At 43.1% G+C, this 23,922-nt stretch overlaps 1 protein-coding gene across 1 annotated transcript in view; it reads left to right on the top strand.

Annotated features, from left to right (window-relative positions):
- The window catches only part of KIAA0895 (KIAA0895 ortholog), a 778,550-nt gene extending 758,568 nt beyond the window's left edge, over positions 1-19,982 (top strand). The window contains exon 7 of the mRNA XM_044065032.1: positions 18,409-19,982. Coding sequence (XP_043920967.1) covers positions 18,409-18,573 — 165 coding nt within the window. The 3' untranslated portion in view covers positions 18,574-19,982. The remainder of the gene's footprint in view (positions 1-18,408) is intronic.
- Positions 19,983-23,922: the final 3,940 nt, after the last annotated feature.

Here is a 23,922-nt window from a genome sequence, read left to right as displayed (position 1 = left end):
AAAAAGTTATTTCCAGTTTTTATGTGTAACAGCTTTTTTTTAAGTATCTAGTTCCAGCTTTTGTGTTACATACATGCATGCATTAATGTTTGCCAGGTTGATCTTTTACATAGTTGTTTTTTGTCATATTCATTTGAGCCTGTGTCAAATCTTACAAACCTTTTTCTGTTTTATTGTTTTATTGAAAGCCCTAAAAATACACCCCAAATACACTCCTGAAATCTGCTAACTTAATCCTAGCATACACACTATATACATCTTCAAATATTGAAGCTTTACCCTCCTAATAGGAATACTTATTCTAAACTGACAGCCACGCTCACAAACTTGGGTTAACTAAAAGGAAGGTTATACATGCTAAGACACATGGTACAGCCTGTGCTCCTACTAAGTGCTGTCTGGTTTTGTGTTATCTTTATTGTTCTCCCAGAAAATGCTTGAATGCTTTCTGAAAACATTATCTCCTAGTCATTGAAAGAACAAAGTATTCTGTTTGCCTGCATCACTATCTGGTTTTGGATTGCTACATTCTGTTTTTATTGCTCTTTATTAGATTGCCTCCATGGAGACATGAGAACCAGATACAGAGTTGCTTCTACACATATTTATATATTTGCTAGAGGAAAGCTTTATTATTTTCAATATTTTTATTTATTTACATCTGGTTTTATTCTTGTTTATTTCCATCTCCCAGATCAAGTCTTTGCTTCATTCCCAATTTATTCTTGGTTCTACTAGTCAACTCTTGTGCTTGTTTATGTCTCTCAAGCATTTTCCATTGAAACATTGGAAAAGGTTTTATTGGTACAGTCTCTGTGTGGTCTTTACTACCAGAAGAACAAGAAGCAGAATCTCCTTCTGTTTCATAGCTCATTTTATGTTGGACAGACTTTTGAATTTCTTCCTTAGCATGTTCTGCATAAAAAAATAATTGTGTTCTTCCAGGAAATAATATTCTGAAGATAGCTGGGTATAGTAGTTTGAATCTCTTGTCTGCTTCTTGACATTCTCTGATGAGTGGAATAAATTTACTCCTCTTCTGCCTGGTGTACAATGTGTAATCATTTTCCACAAGCAATCTACTATCTCCCACTTTTAGTAATTTGTCCTTCTGCCACAGTTTTGTCAGAATCAACTCCTTCTGATGGAAGGATTGCATCTTTAGTATTAAAGATGTTCATCGTGTTACACTGCTGCAGTCATTACACTTGGGTTATCCTGCCATCAGGCGGTCCCGCAGTCGGCCAGAGTTCCAATGTCTTGGTCCGGTGTCGTTGCTGTCGCTTCTTCCCTGATGTCAGTGCGCCAGGGGTATATAAGATGCATCCGACGCCATTTTCTTCTGTCTTTCTTGCCGCACGGTGCTCGAAGCAAAAGCAGTTCGCAAGTGCCGGCCGGCCGACTCCTGAGATTTTTGAAGTCGAATTTCAGATCCAAAGTCTTCAATAAAGCTAAGTACCCCATTGGGGAAACTTTTTTCTTGCCTCAGACCGATGTCAGAAAAAGTTAATAATTGTATTTCTTGTGGGAAGCAAATACCTCATAAGGACTTCCACTCTTACTGTATTCCATGCCTAGGCCCTGATCACGACGTCACCAGTTGTCGGTTTTGTGCTAGATTTAACAAACGCACTATAAAATGACATTTTGATTTTGTTTTGCACTACTTTGGCTGAAGGTTCAATTATACTATGCCGTCGGATCAACCGACGACCGCAATTCTCAAAAAATGCAAAGACAAGGATAAAGACAGGCATCCGAGGTCCAAAACCGACGACGAAGCCTCTTTTTTGCCAGTCGCCGGTTCGCCGTTTCTCAGTGAGGCGCTTTCGCAGCCCCTGACACCCGCTACCTCAGAGCCACAGGCCGCCTCCAACTCCCACGTGGAGACAACTAGGCTTCTGGAAACTCAAGGTATTGGGCCTACGGAAACTAATCCCTCAGATGGGTCCGGAGCCACTGAGCAGGCATTGGCTTCTGAGGGTGTTTTCAGACCTTCACAACTTACCATTAAAGCAACAGCCAAGAAAAAAGCACCATTAAAGACAAAGAAGCAAGTACAGCATTCTCCTGGACAGTCCTCCATGCCTAAGAAACAGATGCATAAAATGGCCGAAGACCTCATTACTCTAATCAGGGGTTCCCATCCCCCTCCTGAGAAAAGGCCTAGGCAAGATACAGACTATGATTCCTCTGATCAGGTTTCCATTTCCTCTGATTCCTCTTCAGACCAGGGATACTCTCTACCCCCCTATGAGGACTCTGATGCTGAAGAATCTATCCCTTCAGCCTCTCCTCCTGAGGATTACTCTTTTGGGGAAACTTTACATACCATGAGGGAGCATTTCCATTGGGAAAGTCAGGATTATTCAGAATCCAAGAAAAGACTCAGGGACTTCCTTTTATTGCCTCAGCACAGGCCCCTGGCTATTCTGCCTGTGTTAGATATTGTGGATGATGTGTTCTCTGAATCCAGCTTATCTCCTGATTCTTTGCCCCCTGCACCAGCCAAGCCCGATAGGTATTATAGAGTCCCTGACTCTCACAAGTTTCTTTATAAAAACCCTTCTGCTTACCCAGAAACCATTTCCCAGGGTCCCAAAGAGGGTTAAGGCTTCTATTGCAAAAAAATCCAGTCCCCTCTGATGGAGATTCTAGAGCATTGGATAGATGGGGGAAGAAAGTTTGCACTTCTGCAACTTTAGCAGTAAGGGCTTTAAATTGCCAGTTTCACATGCTTAAGTACCAACAATATTTAATGGCTCAGTTAAAACAGAAAATGCTTGCAAGCTCAGAAGCTCCTGGCTATAAAGAAATGCAGGATTTATTGCATGCAGTGGAACAAGTGGGAAAACATACTCTGCAATGTGGTTTTGATTCCTTAGAGGCTTCTTGTAGAGCCGCAGTTACAGGTTCTGTGATTCGAAGACATGCTTGGTTAAAAGAACAGAGTTTACCTGATCATGTTAAGGCAAAATTATTGGATGCTCCATTACAGCATGATACCTTGTTTGGTGTTAAGGCAGAAGAGGTGTTAAAGAAAATGGAGGATAAAGCTAAATCCATGCAAACAGTCAGATTTCTTACAGGTACAGCCACCTCGATTTAGCAGAAATTGGCCTACAAAGAATTGGTCCTTTCCAGTGTCAGACAGGCCACAGAGAGGCAGATACAGACGCCCAAGAGGCAGATCCCAACCCCAAGGCTCTAACAGACCACGACAGTGGGGTACCTCAACCCCAAAAGGAGGTGAGGACAGGTCTCAACCTTACAGGAAACAGTCCCAATGACTTCTCCCTTCGTATGCCAAGCATTTCCCTTTTGGCAACCCCCTTAGGGGGGAAACTAGCACTTTTTTCTCAAAATTGGCAAACAATCACCCAAGACAAATGGGTTCTAAATATTGTGTCTCAAGGTTACAGGTTCCACTTTCACACTTTACCAAGGATAAAAGGAATGCCAAACCTGCCACAAAATCAATGGGCAGAGGCTCAAAAATAAATTTCAGCCCTCATGGACATGAGAGCTATTCAAAAAGTACCACAGCAGGAACAAAGACAAGGATTTTACTCAAGACTCTTCCTGGTCCCCAGAAAGGACAAAGCCTGGAGACCCATACTAGACCTTTCAACTCTAAATACTTACCTGGATGTTCCGAAATTCAAAATGTTGACACTACACAATGCACTACCAATTCTCTGCACTGCCCTTTGGCTTATCTACTGTGCCCAGGGTCTTTACAAAGTGCCTGGCACCAGTAATTGCATTTTGCAGACAAAAAGGAATTCAAATATATCCATACCTGGACGACTGCCTCATTCAAGCAGAAAGAAAGGACATTTTTCTAAAGCATCTGGCATTTGTAAAAAGGTTGCTAATTTCTCTAGGGTACACAGTAAACGAAAAGAAGTCAAAACTAGTGCCCTCACAACAGATAATATTCCTGAGTGCCAGCTTAAATACAATGGCCCAGATGGCTTATCTCACACTAGACAAACAAGGACAACTGACTCAGTATTTTCAATTACTGGCAAAAAAGTCCCATCTCCCTGCAAGAAAAATTCTGCAGGCCCTGGGATTCATGGCATCCTGCATACTACCAATTCCATATGCCAAACTGCGGAAATTACAATGGTACCTAAAAAGTGTTTGGACTCAACACGCTCACAGTTTAGAAGCAGTAATACCAATAATTCCCTGCCTACAACAGGAGTTTCGATGGTGGGCACAGGCATGTCACCTCAACAAGGGTCAACCGTTCACTCTACCCACAGCCAGGCAGACTCAACAACAGATGCTTCGTACTACGCCTGGGGAGCACACATGGCAGGAAAATGTATTTAGGGCAAGTGGACCACAGACCAAATGCATCTTCACATCAATCAAAAAGAGATGTTGGCTGTTCAAAATGCTCTAACAGCTTTCAAGGACCTTCTGCATCCAGGACAATTACTATTAAAGACAGACAACACCACAGTAATATGGTACATAAACAAGCAAGGGGGCATTCTTTCTTATCCCCTATGCAGGCAAGCCATGACCTTGTGGAACACAGCTCTAACTTATCAAGTTCATCTGCAGGCACAATTCCTGCCAGGAAAGAAAAATACTCTTTCAGACGATCTAAGCAGAAATATCATGGACCCTCACGAATGGAAATTGAATCCATAAATCTTCAGCATGGTAACGCAAAAATGGGGATGCCCAGACATAGATCTTTTTGCCTCTCCACTGAATTGCCAACTACAAAAATTCTGCACAAGGACTTACCACACATAAGCATGGAAAGTGAATGCTCTTTCATTCAGCTGGAAAAGCCTAAATGGTTATGCCTTCCCACCACTGCCTCTCCTTTCAAAGGTACTCCTAAAAGCCAGACAAGAAAAAACACAGGTGATCCTGATTGCTCCAGACTGGCCACGCCAGCACTGGTACCCAATCTTAAAGAACTTAGCTCAAGGCTCACCATGGATTTTGCCTCAAATTTCACACCTTCTGACTCAACAAAACAATCAAATCCTGCACGGTCAGCTCAAGACCCTAAACCTGGCTGCATGGCAGATTCATTAGTGAAACAGGCAACACCTCTCTCTAAAGCTGTTATGGATGTCATTTTGGAGGCCAGGAGGCCTAGCACCAGGAAATCTTACTCAGAAAAATGGAAGAGATTCTGTGCCTGGAACCAGGCTCAAAGCCTTGACCCTCTTCTCCCAAACATTCCTCAGATTTTACAATACTTAACTGAGATGCTGGACAAAGGCCTATCCTTCTCATCAATTAAGATCCACGCCTCTGCCATTTCAGCACATTACAACACGGATCCTCCTTTATTCTCTCATCCCTTGCTAAAGCAGTACCTCAGAGGGGCTAAAAACATAAGACCGCCCCGGAGAGCACCAACACCAACTTGGGACCTCAATTTTGTTTTGGAAAAACTGACCCTGCCACCTTTTGAGCCAGCCAATACAGCCGATCTAAAATTTTTATCATGGAAAGCAGCTCTGCTCCTGGCAGTAACTTCAGCACGAAGAGTCTCAGAGCTACAGGCATTGATGGCAGTGGAACCTTTTATAATTTTTCATCAGGACAGGGTTTCTTTAAGGACAAACCCTACCTTTATGCCAAAGGTGGTATCTAGTGTGGCTCTTAACCAAACCATCCATTTGCCAACTTTTTATCCAAACCCCCAGAATAAAGGGGAGAAACTTCTGCACTCTTTGGACATACACAGGCAGCTACGCTTCTACTTGGACAAAACAAAGGCTTTCAGGAAAACTGAGCAACTGTTTGTAGCATATGCTGCAGGATCACAGGGCAAGGCTATCTCAAAACAGACTATCTCCAAATGGATAGGACACTGTATTCATTACTGCTACACACAGCATGGACAATCAGTCCCTAATAACATTAGGCCACATTCTACCAGAGCAACAGCCACTTCAACAGCCTTTCTCAGAGGACTACCAGCCAAGGAAATTTTGGAGGCTGCAACTTGGAGTTCACTTCACACCTTTACCAAGCATTACCACTTGCCTCTTTACTCTAAATCCAGAGCAGGATTTGCCACTGCAGATGTTCTTCATCTCACATTGCTGCAGTCCTTACATATGGGTAGTCCGCTGTCCTCGGTCGGCCCGAATGCCAAAGTATTAGGCTGACGTCGGTCAAGGCGCTTAAAACTGACATCAGGACGTCAGGGTACAAAAGCGCATGACCGACGTCATTTCCTCAGTCTTTTTTGCCGCATGGTCCGATGCAGAAGCAGCGTTGCAAGTGCCGCTCGGCGTTCTGAAATTTTTCAATTCGGAGTTTCAGACCGAATCCAAGTTGGCTAAGTACCCGTGCTGGGGATTATTTTGTTTTTCTTGCCTCAGTATTTTACCGGATGTCAGAAAAAGTGAATAACTGTATTTCTTGTGGGAAACAGATACCGCATAGGGATTATCATTCTTTGTGTATTCCTTGTTTGGGGCCTGAGCACGACATTGTTGGGTGTCGCTTTTGTGCTAGGTTCAATAAACGCACTATTAAGCGAAGGTTAGATTGTGCTAGGCTGGTCTTTGGGAAGCGGTGCAATTATAATATGCCGTCGGATTCTCCGGCGCCCGCTTCTGCAAAGAAGCGCAAAGACAAAGCAGTTAAGCCCAGGCAAGATGAGTCGTCCGTTCCAGACGCCGGTTCTTTAGAGGCTTCAGTGGAGCCGGTGGTTCTGATGGAGACTTCTCTGGAGTCTCAGGGGGAGACTTTGATTTTGCAGGAAGTAGTCTCTCAGGAGGCAGGTCAGGCCGAAGGGGCTTCTCAAGTTACTGTACTCCCCTCCCTTCCTAGGGTGGTTAGGCCTTCTCCTTCGGTTTCCAAGGCTTCTCCCAGAGGCAGGCCAGTTTTAGCTCCTGTTGGGGTCTCTCCTAGTTCAGCAGGGTCTGTGCCTAAGAAGCACATGCTTAAAATGGCAGAAGATTTGATTACTCTGATTAGAGGTTCTATGACAACTCCTGATAACAGGCCTAGGGTGGAGCCAGAGTTGGGAAGTTTTGAACAGGCTTCGAATGTTTCAGAGTCTTCGGCTGAAGACTTGCAGGAGTACTCTCCTTATTCTGATTCTGATGCAGATGATTCCACTCCTTCTGCTTCTCCTCCAGAGGATTTTTCTTTTTCAGAGACTCTTCATTCTATGAGGGAACATTTTAAGTGGGAAGGTCAGGACTTCTCTGATTCTAGGAAAAGGCTTAGGGAGTTTTTGCTGTTACCCCAGCATAGGCCTTTGGCTATACCCCCTGTTCTGGACGTTGTGGAAGATGTGTTTGCAGAGGCTTCACTTAATCCTGATTCTCTGCCGCCTGCTCCTGTTAAGCCGGATAGGTATTACAGGGTGCCTGAGGCTCACAAATATCTTTATAAGAGTCCTAGGGCGGACCCAGAAACTATTAGTCAAGGACCTAAGGGTGTCAAGGCCTCTATTGTAAAAAATCTGGTTCCTTTAGATAAAGAAGCCAGAACTTTTGGATAGATGGGGAAAAAAGGTCTATACATCTTCTACCTTAGCTATGAGGGCTTTGAATTGCCAGTTTCATATGTTGAAATATCAAAACTTTCTTCTTTCTCAGTTGAAGTCTAAGGTGGATGCTCTGGCGGAAGGCATTGAGTGTAAAGAATTGCAAGATTTGGTGCATGTCTCTGAACAGGTGGGTAAGCATTCTTTACAGTGTGGTTTTGATGCTGTGCAGGCCTCGTCTAGGGTGGCTGCCACTGGCTCAGTTCTTCGCAGGCATGCCTGGTTGAAGGATCAGAATTTATCTGACCATGTTAAGACAAGGATTTTGGATGCTCCTTTGCAGTCTGATGTGTTGTTTGGTTCAACTGTGGAGTCAGTCTTGAAGAAAATGGAAGACAAGGCTAAGTCTATGCAGACTGTTAAAGATTTTTGCAAGTTCAGCCTCCAAGTTTAGTAGGAATTGGCCTGCTAAGGGGTGGACGTATCCTTCTTATGATTCTCAGTCTAGGGGTAGATCTAGACGTGGTAGGGGCAGAGCTCAGAGTTCTTTCAGGCCTAGAACAGGGAGTTCCCCTGCACAATCTTCGGTGAGGGCAGGGGCCAGTCCTTTCGTAAACAGGCCCAATGACCTACTTTGCAGCTGCCAGATCCTTCTTGCCTGGCAGCACCTTTGGGAGGAAGGTTAGCACTCTTCAAGGAAAATTGGATGTTGGTTACCCAAGACAAATGGGTATTGGATATCATACACCAGGGTTACAAGTTTTATTTCCATACCTTGCCTCCTTTCAAAGGCATGCCGGACGCTCCTACTCAGCAAAGATTAGAGGCTCAAACAAATTTTTCTACTACTTCAAATAGGGGCCATACAACCGTTCCTCTGCCAGAAGTGGGCCTAGGATTTTATTCTCGCCTGTTTCTAGTACCAAAGAAAGGAAACACGTGGAGACCAATTTTGGATTTATCCATCCTCAACACATACCTGGACATTCCCAAGTTCAAAATGTTAACGTTACAACAGCTTTTACCTCTGCTGGGCAAAGATCACTGGATGGTGACCCTGGATCTCAAGGAGGCTTACCTTCATGTTCCTATCAGGCCCAGTTGCAGGAAGTATCTGCTTCGGGCTGGGACTTCACATTATCAGTTCTCTGCATTGCCCTTTGGCTTATCTACTGCGCCAGAGTGTTCACGAAGGTTCTGGCTCCAGTGGTAGCTTTTTTCAGGCTAAGAGGAATACAAATTTATCCTTATTTGGACGATTGCCTGATACTGGCCCAAGGAAAGGACGAACTTCTTCATCATTTACAGTATGTGATGGCAGTGTTAAGATGCCTGGGGTATTCTGTGAACGAAATAAAGTCCAGTCTAGTACCCTCTCAGGACATGTGCTTTCTGGGTGTGAGACTGAATACAGCATCCCAGATGGCCTTTTTGACCCCGGACAAACAAAATAATCTTTCTCTTTACTTCCATCAGTTGTCTCATCAGTCCAGGCTGACTGCAAGGACAGTCCTTCAAGCCTTGGGGTTCATGGCATCTTGTATTCTGGTACTTCCCAATGCCAAACTGCATATGAGGAAGCTACAATGGTATCTCAAGAATGTATGGACACAGCACTGCCAAGATTTGGACACTGTCATTCAAATAATACCTTGCATTCAAAAGGAATTTTTGTGGTGGGCTCAGGAATGTCACCTAAACAAGGGACTCTCTGTGACCCGGCCAGAGGCGAGTCAGATTTTAACGACAGATGCCTCAGACAAAGCTTGGGGAGCTCATCTAAATGGAAAATGGATACAAGACATGTGGCCTGCCAGGCTTCAACATCTACATATCAACTTGAAGGAGATGTTAGCAGTCCAATTTGCATTGATAGCTTTCAAGGATTTACTTCTTCCAGGGCAGGTGTTGATTCAAACAGACAACACAACTGTCATGTGGTACATCAACAAGCAAGGGGAACGATTCTTATCCTCTATGCAGACAAGCAATGATTTTGTGGGAGACTGCTCTCAGTTTACAGCTAAATCTTCAGGCAAGGTTTCTGCCAGGAGCACAGAACTCCTTAGCAGATGTGTTGAGCAGACAAATTATGGATCCCCACGAGTGGAAATTGGATCCTCATGTATTTCAGAGATTGACAGTGTTATGGGGAACTCCAGACATAGATCTGTTCGCTTCTCCACTGAATTACCAGCTGCCAAAGTTTTGCACAAAAGGTTTCATCCCTCGGCTTGGAAAGTGGATGCTCTCTCATTCAATTGGAGCAATCTTCACGTGTATGCCTTTCCATCTCTGCCTCTCCTCCCAAAGGTACTGCTGAAGGTCAGACAGGACAAGCCAAACATGATTTTAATAGCTCCAGATTGGCCTCGACAGCACTGGTACCCATTACTGAGAAGTCTGGTACAGCAGCCTCCATGGCCTTTGCCTTCGATTCCTCACCTGCTGTCTCAGGAGAACAGTCATTTACTCAATGTCAAACTTCATTCTCTACATCTGACAGCCTGGCATATTCTGTTTTAAACCCTGGAGGGTCTCAGCTTCCACAACAAGTTTTGAATGTTATTTTGGAGGCCAGAAGGCCTAGTACAAGGAAAGTTTACGAGATAAATGGAGGAGATTTTTGTTTTGGAGTACTGCAAAGGATTTTGATGTTTCTAAACCTAATTTAAGTGTTGCGCTTCAATACCTTACTGAGTTATTGGACGAGGGTTTGTCCTTCTCCTCTATAAAGGTTCATGCTGCAGCAATTTCTGCTCACTATGACTGTGACCCACCATTATTTTCTCAGCCTTTGTTTAAGCAATTCCTTAGAGGGGCAAAAAATATAAGACCCCCATGTAGAGCTCCTACTCCTGCTTGGGATCTCAATTTTGTGTTGGAGAAACTCACTCTACAACCTTTTGAGCCTGTAGCATCGGCAGAGTTGAAATATTTATCTTGGAAGACTGCTTTTTTGTTGGCCATTACCTCTGCGAGAAGGGTTTCTGAATTACAGGCCCTTATGGCAGTTGAGCCTTTCTTAATTTTCCACAAGGACAGGGTGTCTTTGCGTACTAACCCTTCTTTTATGCCTAAAGTGGTTTCTAGTGTGGCTTTAAACCAAACTATTCATTTGCCTACTTTTATGCAAACCCCAAAATAAAGGGGAAAGATTTTGCACACTTTGGATATACACAGACAGTTGCGATATTATTTGAACAGAACTAAAGGGTTCAGGCAGTCTCAGCAGTTATTTGTTTCTTTTGCTTTGGGTTCTCAGGGCAAACCTGTGTCAAAACAAACTATTTCTAAGTGGATTGGGTTTTGTATTGCCTTCTGTTATTCCCATCATGGTAAGGAGATTCCAGCTGGGATTAGGCCTCATTCCACTAGGGCTACTGCCACTTCTACAGCCTTTTAAGGGGTGGCTACTAAAGATATTTTGGAAGCAGCTACTTGGAGTTCAGTGCATACTTTCTCTAAGCATTACCACCTTCCACTTTACTCTAAATCTAGGGCTGGATTTGCAACTGCAATTTTGCAAGGCATGTTGGCAGCTCCTAATTCCTTATAGTTTTGCCATCCTCCCTTACCTCTGCTTTGGGATTCTACCCATATGTAAGGACTGCAGCAATGTGAGATGAAGAACATAGTACAGTTTTGTACCTACCATAAATGTAGATGTTCGAAGATCCACATTGCTGCAGTCCAATTTACCCTCCCCTTCCCTCTGTTGTTGAAGGTGGTGGTGGGGTTTGTGTTGTACATAGTGTAAATATGGTTAGTGCACGGGTGGTTGTTTAGGTTTTGCTGGTTTTTGGCTTTGGCCTTTCTTGTTAGGGCCTTCTGACATCTGGGGCAAGAAAAGACTGAGGAAATGACGTCGGTCATGCGCTTTTGTACCCTGACGTCCTGATGTCAGTTTTAAGCGCCTTGACCAATGTCAGCCTAATACTTTGGTATTCGGGCCGACCGAGGACAGCGGACTACCCATATGTAAGGACTGCAGCAATGTGGATCTTCGAACATCTACATTTATGGTAGGTACAAAACTGTACTTTCTGCAGGGCCTCATAGCCAATCCTAACTCTTTATAGACCAGCCACCCAACCTTAGCTTTGGGATTCTACCCAAGTGTAATGACGGCAGCAGTGTAACACGATGAACATAGTACAGTTTTGTACCTACCATAAATGTAGATGTTTGAGTGATCACACTGCTGCAGTCCAGGTTACCCTCCCTCCATCCCCTCTGCCCTAGCTGGACATATCTATACCTTTCTATCGTATACAACGTTTGTGGTGTATTTGCTTGTAACTGAAGGTATTGTGTTTATTTTATAGATATGTTTTATTAGCAATATGTATTGCCTACCTACTTGGGGGCACCTGACATCTGGGGCAAGAAAAACTGAAGAAAATGGCGTCGGATGCATCTTATATACCCCTGGCGCACTGACGTCAGGGAAGAAGCGACAGCAACTGACGCCGGACCAAGACTTTGGAGCTCTGGCCGACTGCGGGACCGCCTGACGGCAGAATAACCCAAGTGTAATGACTGCAGCAGTGTGAACACTTGAACATCTACATTTATGGTAGGTACAAAACTGTACTGTCAAGGTTGCTTTCTCGTGGCCAACTTTGGAGCATACACATAATGTGCCCTTTCAATTAACAACTGTTGCTGTGGTATACCAGTCCAGTTACTAATTTGTGCTTTCTTAAAATTAGTACAGTGTGTTCCAGCTTTACTGGTACAGCAGAAAATCTCAGGATGTTCTTCGTCTTCCATTGCTGCAGTCCTGACTATTGGGTATAGTCCGCGTCCAGTCGGCCCGAATACCAGAGTATAAGGCTGACGTCGGTCAGGGCGCATTAGACTGACGTCAGTACGTCAGGGTACTAATGCGCATGACCGACGCGATATCCTCAGTCTTTTGCCGCATGGTCCGATGCAGAAGCAGTTTTGCGAGTGCAGGTTGGCGTTCTGAAATATTTCCGAAACCGGAGTTTCAGACCGAAACAGAGTTGGCTAAGTACCCCGTTGGGGAACATTTTAGTTTTTTCTTGCCTCAGTATTTTACCGGATGTCAGAAAAAGTGAATAACTGTATTTCTTGTGGGAAACAGATACCTCATAGGGATTATCATACCTTGTGTATACCTTGTTTAGGGCCTGAGCACGGCGTTGTTGGTTGCCGCTCTTGTGCTAGGTTTAACAAACGCACTATTAAGAGGAGGTTAGACTGTGCCAGGTTAGTGTTTGGGAAGCGCTGTAATTATAAAATGCCGTCGGATGCTCCGGCCGCTTCCTCAAGAAGCGCAAGGATAAAACAGTGAAGCCTAGGGTTGAGGAACCGCAGTCCCGGACGCCGGTTCTTTAGAAGGCTCAGTGGAGCCGGAGGTTTTGCCAGGAGTTTCCATGGAGTCCCAGGCAGAAACTATACTCTTACAGGATGTGCCTTCTCAGGAGGTAGGCCAGGCTGAGGGGCTTCTCAGGTGACTGTTCTTCCCTCTCTTCCCAAGGTAGTTAGGGCCTCTCCTTCTGTTGCCAAAACTTCTTTGAGAGGTAGTCCTACTTCAGCTTCAGTGGGGCTTCTCCTAGCATTTCGGTTCTGTACCTAAGAAACATATGCTTAAAATGGCAGAAGATTTGATTACTATGATTAGGGGTTCTATGCCCCTGCCTGATAAGAGGCCTAGGGTGGAACCGAGTTTGATAGTTTTGACCAGTGTTCAGAGGCTTCAGCATCTTCTGTGGACCATATGCAGGAGTATCCTACTTATTCTGATTCTGATGTGGATGATTCCACTCCTACAGCTTCTCCACCTGAGGATTTCTCATTTTCAGAGACTTTGCATTCCATGAGGGAGCACTTTAAATGGGAAGGCCAGGATTACTCTGACTCCAGGAAAAGGCTTAGGGAGTTCTTGTTTGTACCGCAGCATAGGCCTTTAGCTATTCCTCGTGTGTTGAATGTGGTCGAAGATGTTTTGCAGAGGCTTCCTGAACCCTGACTCTTTGCCTCCTGCTCCTGTTAAGCCTGATAGGTATTATAGGGTGCCCAAGCTCATAAATATTTGTTTAAGAGTCCTAGGGCGGACCCAGAAACTATTTCTCAAGGGCCTAAGGGTGTAAAGGCTTCTGTGGTTAAAAATCCTGTTCCCACTGATAAAGAGGCAAGGGCTTTGGATAGGTGGGGAAAGAAAGTGTATACTTCTTCCACTCTAGCCATGAGAGCTTTGAATTGTCAGTTTCACATGCTAAAATATCAGAATTATCTCCTTTCACAATTGAAATCTAAGGTGGATGCTTTGGCGGAAGGTATTGAGTGTAAAGAGTTGCTGGATTTGGTTCATGTGTCTGAACAAGTGGGTAAGCATTCTTTGCAATGTGGTTTTGATGCTGTACAGGCCTCCTCGAGGGTGGCTGCTACCAGTTCTGTTCTTCGCAGGCATGCCTGGTTGAAGGATCAGAATTTAGCTGAGCATGTTAAGACAAGGATTTTGGATGCTCCTTTACAGTCTGATGTGTTGTTTGGTCTGCCTGTGGAAGCAGTTTTAAAGAAAATGGAGGACAAAGCTAAGTCTATGCAAACTGTTAAAGATTTTTGCAGGTGCAGCCAAGTTTAGTAGAAATTGGCCTGCTAAGGGGTGGACATATCCTGCTTATGATTCTCAGTCTAGGGGTAGGTCTAGACGTGGTAGGGGCAGGGCTCAAGGTTCTTTTAGGCCTAGAACAGGAGTTCACCTGCTCAGACTTCTGGTGAGGGCAGGGGTCAGTCCTTTCGTAAACAGACCCAATGACCTGTTTTTCAGCTGCCAGCAGATTCAAGTTTGGCAGCTCCTTTGGGAGGAAGACTGTCTCTTTTCAAAGAAAATTGGGATTTAATTACTCAAGACAAATGGGTGTTGGATATCATTCACCACGGTTACAGATTTTATTTCCATACAATGCCCCTTTCAAAGGCATGCCAGACGTTCCTCCTCAACAAAGAAAAGAGGCTCACAAGCAAGTTTTACAGTTACTTCACATAGGGGCCATTCAGCCAGTCCCTGTATCAGAAAGGGGCCTAGGATTTTATTCTCGCCTGTTCCTTGTACCAAAGAAGGGAAACACGTGGAGACCAATTTTGGATTTATCTATCCTCAACACTTATCTGGACATTCCCAAGTTCAAGATGTTGACGTTACAACAGCTTTTACCTCTACTGGGCAAAGATCACTGGATGGTAACTTTAGATCTCAAAGAAGCTTACCTTCATGTGCCTATAAGGCTAAGTTGCAGGAAATATCTGCGGATACGAACTGGAAATTCTCATTATCAGTTCTCTGCATTGCCCTTTGGCTTATCTACTGCGCCCAGAGTGTTCACAAAGGTTCTGGCTCCAGTGATAGCTTACTTCAGGCTTCAAGGAATTCAAATCTATCCTTACTTGGACGACTGCCTGATTCTGGCTCAAGAAAGGAAGTTCTTCTACAGCACCTGGAATATGTTATCGCAGTGCTAAGATGCCTAGGGTATTCTGTGAACGAAATAAAGTCCAGTCTAGTACCCTCTCAAGACATGTGCTTTCTGGGTGTGAGACTGAATACAGCAGCCCAGATGGCCTTTTTAACCCCGGACAAACAAAAGAGTCTGTCACTTTACTTCCATCAACTATCTCATCAGTCCGTGCTGACTGCAAGGACAGTCCTTCAAGCATTAGGGTTCATGGCATCTTGTATTCTGGTGCTTCCCAATGCCAAACTGCATATGAGGAAGTTACAATGGTATCTCAAAAATGTATGGACACAGCACTGCCAGGATTTGGACACTGTCATTCAAATAATACCTTGCCTTCAAAAAGAATTCTTGTGGTGGGCTCAGGAATGTCACCTAAACAAGGGACTCTCTGTGACCCGCCAGAGGCAAGTCAGATCTTAACGACAGATGCCTCAGACATTGCTTGGGGAGCTCATCTAGATGGAAAGTGGATACAAGACAAGTGGCCTGCCAGACTACAGCATCTACATATCAACATGAAAGAGATGTTAGCAGTCCAGTTTGCATTAATGGCTTTCAAGGAGTTACTTCTTCCAGGGCAGGTGTTGATTCTAACAGACAACACAACTGTCATGTGGTACATCAACAAGCAAGGAGGAACACATTCTTATCCTCTATGCAGGCAAGCAATGATTTTATGGGAGACTGCGCTAAGCCTGCAACTAACTCTTCAGGCAAGGTTTCTGCCAGGAGCACAGAACTCCTTAGCGGATGTGTTAAGCAGACAAATCATGGATCCCCACGAGTGGAAACTGGATCTTCATGTATTTCAGAAACTGACAGTGTCATGGGGAACTCCAGACATAGATCTGTTCGCTTCTCCACTAAACCACCAGCTGCCAAAGTATTGCACAAAAGGGTTTCATCACACGGCTTGGAAAGTGGATGCTCTGTCTTTCAGTTGGAAAAACCTTCATGTGTATGCCTTTCCACCTCTACCTCTTCTTCCAAAGGTACTGTTAAAGGTCAGACAAGACAGGCCAAGGATGATTTTGATAGCTCCAGATTGGCCTCGCAACACTGGTACCCTCTACTACGGAGTCTGGTAAAGAAGCCTCCATGGCCTTTACCTCTGATTCCTCATCTGTTATCTCAGAAGGACGGTCATCTGCTCAATGTCAAGCTACACTCTCTTCATCTAACAGCTTGGCATATTCTGTGTTGAAACACAGCAGGTCTCAACTTCCTCAACAAGTTTTAAATGTGATTATGGAAGCTAGAAGACCTAGTACAAGGAAAGTGTATGCAGAAAAATGGAAGAGATTTTTATTTTGGAGTACAGCAAAGAATTTGGAGATTTCTGAGCCTAATTTGAGTGTGGCTCTTCAATATCTTACTGAATTATTGGACAAAGGTTTGTCCTTCTCTTCCATAAAGATTCATGCTGCAGCAATTTCAGCTCACTATGATTGTGACCCACCTTTGTTTTCGCATCCTTTGTTCAAGCAGTTTCTTAGAGGGCAAAGAATATAAGACCCCCGAGAGCTCCTACTCCTGCTTGGGATCTCAATTTTGTGTTGGAAAAACTTACTCTACAACCTTTTGAGCCTGCAGCTACTGCTGAATTGAAATATTTGTCATGGAAGACTGCTTTTCTGTTGGCTATTACTTCTGCAAGAAGGGTGTCTGAGTTGCAGGCCCTTATGGCAGTAGAGCCCTTTTGATTTTCCATAAGGATAGGGTATCATTACGCACTAATCCTTCTTTTATGCCTAAGGTGGTTTCTAGTGTGGCTTTAAACCAAACTATTCATTTGCCTACGCTTTTGCGGATCCTCAAAATAAAGGGGAAAAGATTTTGCACACTTTAGATGTACACAGGCAATTCGTTATTATTTAAGCAGGACTAAGGATTTTAGGCAGTCTCAGCAGTTGTTTGTTTCTTTTGCTTTGAGTTCTCAGGGCAAGCCTGTGTCAAAACAAACTATTTCTAGGTGGATTGGCTTTTGCATTGCATTTTGTTATTCCCATCATGGCAAGGAGATTCCAGCTGGGATTAGGCCTCATTCCACTAGGGCTACTGCCACTTCAACAGCATTTCTAAGCGGTTTGGCAACTAAGGATATTCTGGAAGCAGCTACTTGGAGTTCAGTGCATACTTTCTCTAGGCATTATCACCTTCCTATCTACTCTAAGTCTAGGGCTGGTTTTGCCACAGCTGTTTTACAAGGCATGTTGTCAGCTCCTACTACTTTATAATTTGCCAGCCTCCCTTACCTCTGCTTTGGGATTCTACCCAATAGTCAGGACTGCAGCAATGGAAGACGAAGAACATAGTACAGTTTTGTACCTACCATAAATGTAGATGTTCGAGGATTCCATTGCTGCAGTCCAATTTACCCTCCTTCCCCTCTGTATTTAGGGGTGGTTGTGTAGGTGAGTTTACATGCTTATATTTTTGTATATATTGTTGTATATATTGTACATGTTTTGGTGCAGGTTTTTTGGGACTTGTCTTTTTAGGGTCTTCTGACATCTGGGGCAAGAAAAGACTGAGGATATGACGTCGGTCATGCGCATTAGTACCCTGACGTACTGACGCCAGTCTAATGCGCCCTGACCGACGTCAGCCTTATACTCTGGTATTCGGGCCGACTGGACGCGGACTATACCCAATAGTCAGGACTGCAGCAATGGAATCCTCGAACATCTACATTTATGGTAGGTACAAAACTGTACTTTTTTCCTACATGCTCTGTCCTCTAATTCTGTTATTTATTAAAACATCTCTTCTTGAGCAGTCTCATATTCATCCAGCTTTTTCTTAATTTTGACCTCTAATTTTTGCAGTTTTATCACCTCATTTGAATATTTGTGTAAAGTTTCTTCCATTTTTTCCAGCCTTTTGTTATTTGAGTTGATATATTCCATCTGTATTTTATTTATTTTTTATCAACTCTGAGTACATTTGACTTATTTTTCCTCTTAAGTTACTAGATGTCATGTCTTGCACCAAAGCTGGAGGTTGTACTGCTTTTTGCTGAACAGCTGCAGAATCCGAACCAGTCAGTGTCTTTTTCCTTACCTTTTGCGAATGATTTTCTTTCAGGTTCTCCAAATTTCTTTTTTACTGGCATCTAGGCCATGCACTTAGTAGCCAATTACTGAAACATACCCAAAAATATGAGTTTACTAGCTCTCCCTCTTCTGAGTTTCTGTTTTCACGCTGAGAGAGCTAAAATTAAGCTGTTACGTAATGTACAGCTATCTTGGAACTGTCCACCTGCCTTAAATTTAATGCAACACAGATTGAGTCCATGTCGTGGTGGCAAGTGGTGAAACAAATGTCTTGCTTTATTGAGTTATAATATGACTGGCATTGTACAATGGCTGTTCCTGTTATATTGTCCTTTGTGAAGTTATTGTTTTCTCTTTTTCATCCTGTAAGATTTCTTTTGAAGATGTGAATCGTCTGAAGGAGTTTGCTGTCTTACAGACTGTGAGGATACCACATTTTCTTCAAGACCGGAGCATGTACATGGAACAACTGGAGAAAATCATGGAAGTTAATGAGCTCACAGATGCCAAGCTAGACACTTTACTATCTTGTTGAGATGTTAGTCATTAAGAAGGCAAATGGTGTTTTAAGCAAATTTGGTAACACTCTTATAGAATCAGAATGTGAAAAGTACATGTATCTGTCAGCTAGTTATATGTTAACCATAAAACTAGTAGCTTTCACAGTGAATTTTCTAAGTGTTTGAAGAAAACATTTTGTTCTCAAAACTGTTAAAATAGATGCCAGAAATCCATCCATTTGTTTTACCATCAGGTATATGCTAAGCTAAAATAACAGGGATAAAATGTGTTTTCTTGGCAAATTTTTTTTTGTTTACTTAAGTAAACTGTACCCGGGTTTGGTTGTACACATTGTACCTACTTGTGGCACTTTATTTATGTTATTCATAGGTGAATTTGTTAATAAAATTACTCAGAATGTGCTCAGAAAATGAGCAGCAATATGTGATCACCCTTTTCTGTGACTATTTGTATTGTACAGCTGTGTCTCTATAAAGCTGAGATGCAGTGTATTCTGAGGTTTGTAAGAAACTGCAAGTATGAACACCATGAACAGAGCACCCTGCTCACCTCTGGTGGTATTTTTTTTAATAGTTCACTGTATAGATATGCACCATATTTCTAATCCTATACAATCTGCATTAATTTCAGTCATAAAAGGTATGATATGGTAAGGTATTGATATTTGGAAATGTGAATCCGTAACTGTGATAACTTTCTTTTAATGGATTACAATGATACTTAGACCTGTGGATCTTCAACAGTGATAGCTTTCTTTCAAATGGATCACAATACATTTTACTGAAATGCTGCTTTAACCTCTGTGAACACTCTTAAACATGCAGTTTAATGAGCTGTGTTTCACAGCTCATTCCATATTCACTTGAATTTATTATGCTGCTGTTCTATTACAATGACAAATTTAAGTCCACTGAGATTAAAAAATCATGATTTTATTTTCTGAATCTTACACAACTTTTGTTTTTAGATTAAGCAGATCATTTCAAAATGATACATTTTCATCTCAGTCCTACATATGAGTCTTTGGATCAGGGCCCTTATTTATTTCTGTTGATATGTATCATGGGTCTATATCAATATTCTGCATTTCTTTTTTTTTTAGATAAATTATTGCGATTTATTGAATTCAAATTGAAATACTGTCATTACATGTTCACTTGCTTTTCTGCCAGTTACCATTAATGTTAATAAGCTGAAGTATGAAAAAGGACAGATGGAGTTGTCAAGTGACTGCTGTTTGGAGACAAGAAAGCTAAAGATCTTATTTTGGCCACAAAACAGCCTTGTGACTGCTAGCACCACTGAAGTCCTTCTTGTGTGTATAAGTGCTGATAGTTTATTTATTATAGTTAAAGTAAAAAAAATAAGTTTTTCAGAACTGGCACAATGAGTAACAATAAAAGAAGTAATTAAATAAACTGACTCCATTTGTGAGAATCCATTAACATTATACCAAACAGACGCTGATTGATACTTGTTTTATTTGAAACTAGATTGCTGGGCCAGTAATGTGTTAAAGTAGTAAAAAGAATTTGTAAGTGTACAGTGTTTCATGAATGACATTAGTAAATAAAATGACAGCTGATATGAGATTCAAATACTGAAGATGTTTACATGTTGCAAGTCACTTCACTGAGGACTCTACTTCCCATATAGTGTTTAAAGATACAATTTACAGGTATATGGCATACACAGTAGAGAAAAGGGGTATACTACAGCTACAATTACCAATACCATCCCTGTAAGTGAAGTACATTGGTCACTATAGTCATGTTTGAGTATGAAACCTAAAAAGAGTCAAACTGAGTTGAGTTGCTATCACTCAGGCTGTCATAGCAAGTCTGTAAAGAGGGTAAGATCTGGTACCCCTCTGTTTGCTTGCATACCACATCACTCTGGTATTGTCTGTGCAAACTTGCAGAAATCTTGGGGACCAGAGATGATTTAAGGCTTTCAAATTATTTATCACTACCATCGTCTCACTGAAATGTATTTGATTCTCTTTTGAGGGTTCCACGTACCTTGCACTTTCAGACCTTTGGAAATCCCTGCCCATATATTGTTGGATGCATCTGTAGTGACAGACTGAACAGGACGTGGAAGGGAAAGTGGAGACCTGGAATTCAAAAGCTGTGGTCTACCCACCAAGAAACCTCCCTCCTTACTTACCCCAAAATAGGGACCTGAAAAGATAAAGGGAGAAGATGCTGAGTTCAGATTGACCTGTGGTACCACTGGATTTTTCTCATGTAGAGTCTGCCCAGATGAAACATGAGAATCATAGATGCCATGTACCCCAAAATCCTGAGAAATTTCTTTGCAGATGCCTGGCTTTGATTGGAAAAACTCAGGAAGGGCAGTTAGAACATTTCTGCTCTGGAAGAAGAAAGACTCTTCCCAGGGCAGAATCTAATTAACATCCCAGGAAAACAATTTCATAAAAAGGGATGAGAAAATCTGCTAGTTGATTTGAAAACCCACACTGAGACGAAAATTCTAAACAGTTGCTAAAGACTCTTGACACTGTAAAAACTGTCTACAAAGATAATACAGTCATCCAAATATGTAAAGATGTGAATGCCTTGAAGTCTGCAGTAATTACTGAACCCAAAACTTTGTAAATACCCTTGGTGCATTGGAAAATACAAAGGGTAAGGCAGAGAAATGATAATATATGCCAGACACAGAAAATCTTAAGAAATGTCGGAATTTTTTGCAGATGGGAATGTGATGGTATACAACCTTTAAGTCTAACTTAGCCATGAAAATGGTAAAGGATGTGGAGACAAAAGGGACTGAAAAGATAACATTTTTAACTTTGGAATCTCTGTTTATTGTGGTGACAAGGTTTAGGTCCCTAGAGCGTGTATCTCAGAGGGACTTCTTAAGGTGTAGCATGTCCAACAGCTCTGGGTTTGACATAGCTTTGTATGTTAGGCAAAGATCACCTTGGAGTAGGAGATATGCTGCGTAGTAAAGCTGGAGTTTTTTGCGACGGTCAGTGTAGGGCATCTGTTTGAGTCCCATAATCCTCTTTGTGAGGTACTTCTGAGGCCTTTCCAGCTGTTGCAGATGTCTTGTGAGGTACATTCCAAAAGGGGCATTGTACTCATCAATGGGTCTAATGAGAGCCGAGTAGAGGAGAACAATGACGTCTTTTTTTCTGGAGGAGAGCCCTTGCGTTATGAGGTAGCCACGTAGAAAGATTTCCTGACTACTGTGGTGATGTGATTATCAAAGGAGAGACTACTGTCCACCTGAGTCCCAAGGTCTCTTTTCACACCTTCAGCGTTAAGTGGACTGCCGCCTATGTGGTAGCTCATGGGTGCAGAGTTTTTTTCCAAAGGGGATGACAATGCACTTTTTGGCTTTGAGCTTGAGGCCATGGCTCTGACACAAGGCATCTGTCTCAGTGAGGTCCTTCTGTAGGATGTCCACGTCATTTAGGGACTTGACTATGGCACCTAATTTGCAGTCATCTGCGAACTTCATCAGCCAGAGGCCCTCTGTGTTAGCCCATACTTCAGAGAAGTAGATACCAAACAGGAGAGGACTCAGGACTGAACCCTGTGGCACTCCACTTGTCACTGCTTTGAAGTCAGATTTGGAGTCTGCAATTTTTACATTGTGGGTTCTGTCAGTGAGCCAGTTGGCAACCCATCTTGTGACGTAAGGATTTATACCCAGTTTAGTGAGTTTATCTATAATTCTGGAATGGGGGATGGTGTCGAAAGCCTTGGCAAGGTCAAAGATAGGCTGTGTGAACTGTCATATCCTCATCTACGGCTTTGGTGACTGTTTCAAAGAAGTCAATCAGGTTCAGGAGGCACGATCTGCCTTTCACAAACACAAACTGGGTGGGGTCCAGAGTTTGGAGGTTACCAATATCTTTGTGAGTTCCATGATGACTCATTCCATGGCCTTGCAGATCAGGCTAGTCAGGCTAATAGGGTGATAGTTCCCGGGGTCCATGGTGGCTCCCCCTTTGTGGAGTGGTGTAACTATTGCTGTGCGCCATTCAGTGGCCACAAAGCCTGATGTGAGGCTATGATTGAACACGGTGCTTAGGTGAGGAGCCATTTCGTTCTGAGATTCATGTAGAACACAGCCTGGGATGTTATCCAGTCCCATGGATGCTGTGTTTGTGGCTTTGGAGAGTGCAGTCTTTACCTGTGCAGTTGTGATTGCAGGGGCTCTACATTCTTCCAGTATAGCTATGGGCCCTTTAGGGGGTGAGAGGGGAGTAAAGTTAGCACTGAACCTATAAGCCAGGATGTTGGTGATATCAGTTGGTTCTGTGATTTTCGTGCCATTGTGCTGTAACTCAGAGCAGATCTGGGTGTTGCCATTGAAATTCTTAACATAGCTGTAGAATGCTTTGTGGTTGTCCTTGGAATCAGTGGCAATCTTATTTTCGTAGCTAGCTTTGGAGGATTTTATGAGGGATCTTAGCTTCTTACTGAGGCTGACCACGGAGCTACTCCACTCATGGGATTTTATTCTCTTTTGCAACAGTTTCTTCCTTCTAGATTGTTAGTGGACTTCGAAATTGTGATATTACTGAGACTTGGTTTAAAGCTGTAGAAAGTACTCTGGTAGTGGAGGTCATAGTGCCTTCCACACATTTAGACCAATGACAACACAGACAGGGACTAAAGGTAAAGATGATTCAATCTATGTTAGCGGCAGATACAACTCTAGGTTGGTTAAACAGGGTGATGCCCTGGAGTTCATTCATGTCCAAGTCTCCATAGACAAGGTTCCCTACCATGTACTGGTCAGCTGTGGGTCGCCCTGAACCATGAAGCTCACAGCTCTTACCTAGACCTACTAGCGGATGTTCTTCGTATTTCACTGTTGCAGTAATTACATTTGGGTAATCGTGCTAGCAGGTTGCCCTCAGCCAGCCTGAATTCCAAAGTCTTGGGTCCTGCGTCGGCTGCTGTTGCCCCTTCCCTGACGTCAGGTCATCAGGGGTATAAAAGAAGCAGCTGACGCCATTTTCTTCAGTCTTTCTTGCCGCGCGGTGCCCGAAGCAGAAGCAGCTTGCAAGTGCCGGTTGGCCGACTCCTGAGATTTTCGTATTTGAGTTTCAGATCCGAAGTCTTCAATAAAGCTAAGTACCCCATTGGGGAAACATTTTTCTTGCTCCAGTCCGATGTCAGAAAAAAGTTAATAACTGTATTTCTTGTGGGAAGCAAATACCTCATAAGGATTTTCATTCTTGCAGTGGTGGTGCTGCAGTAGCTTTGTCGCCTCACAGTAAGACGCTGCCCGGTTCGATTATCAGCTAGAGCACCTTCTGCATGGAGACATGCGTGAATGGGCGTACCTTCATTGAAGGTTGTGCGTGAGGCCTGGC

This window comes from Protopterus annectens, chromosome 3.part0 (assembly GCF_019279795.1).
Source record: "Protopterus annectens isolate FY-2018-M chromosome 3.part0, PAN1.0, whole genome shotgun sequence".
NCBI classification, from domain to species: Eukaryota; Metazoa; Chordata; order Ceratodontiformes; family Protopteridae; genus Protopterus; species Protopterus annectens.
Note: the sequence above shows the minus strand (reverse complement) of the source record. Positions and strands in the feature narration are given on the sequence as shown.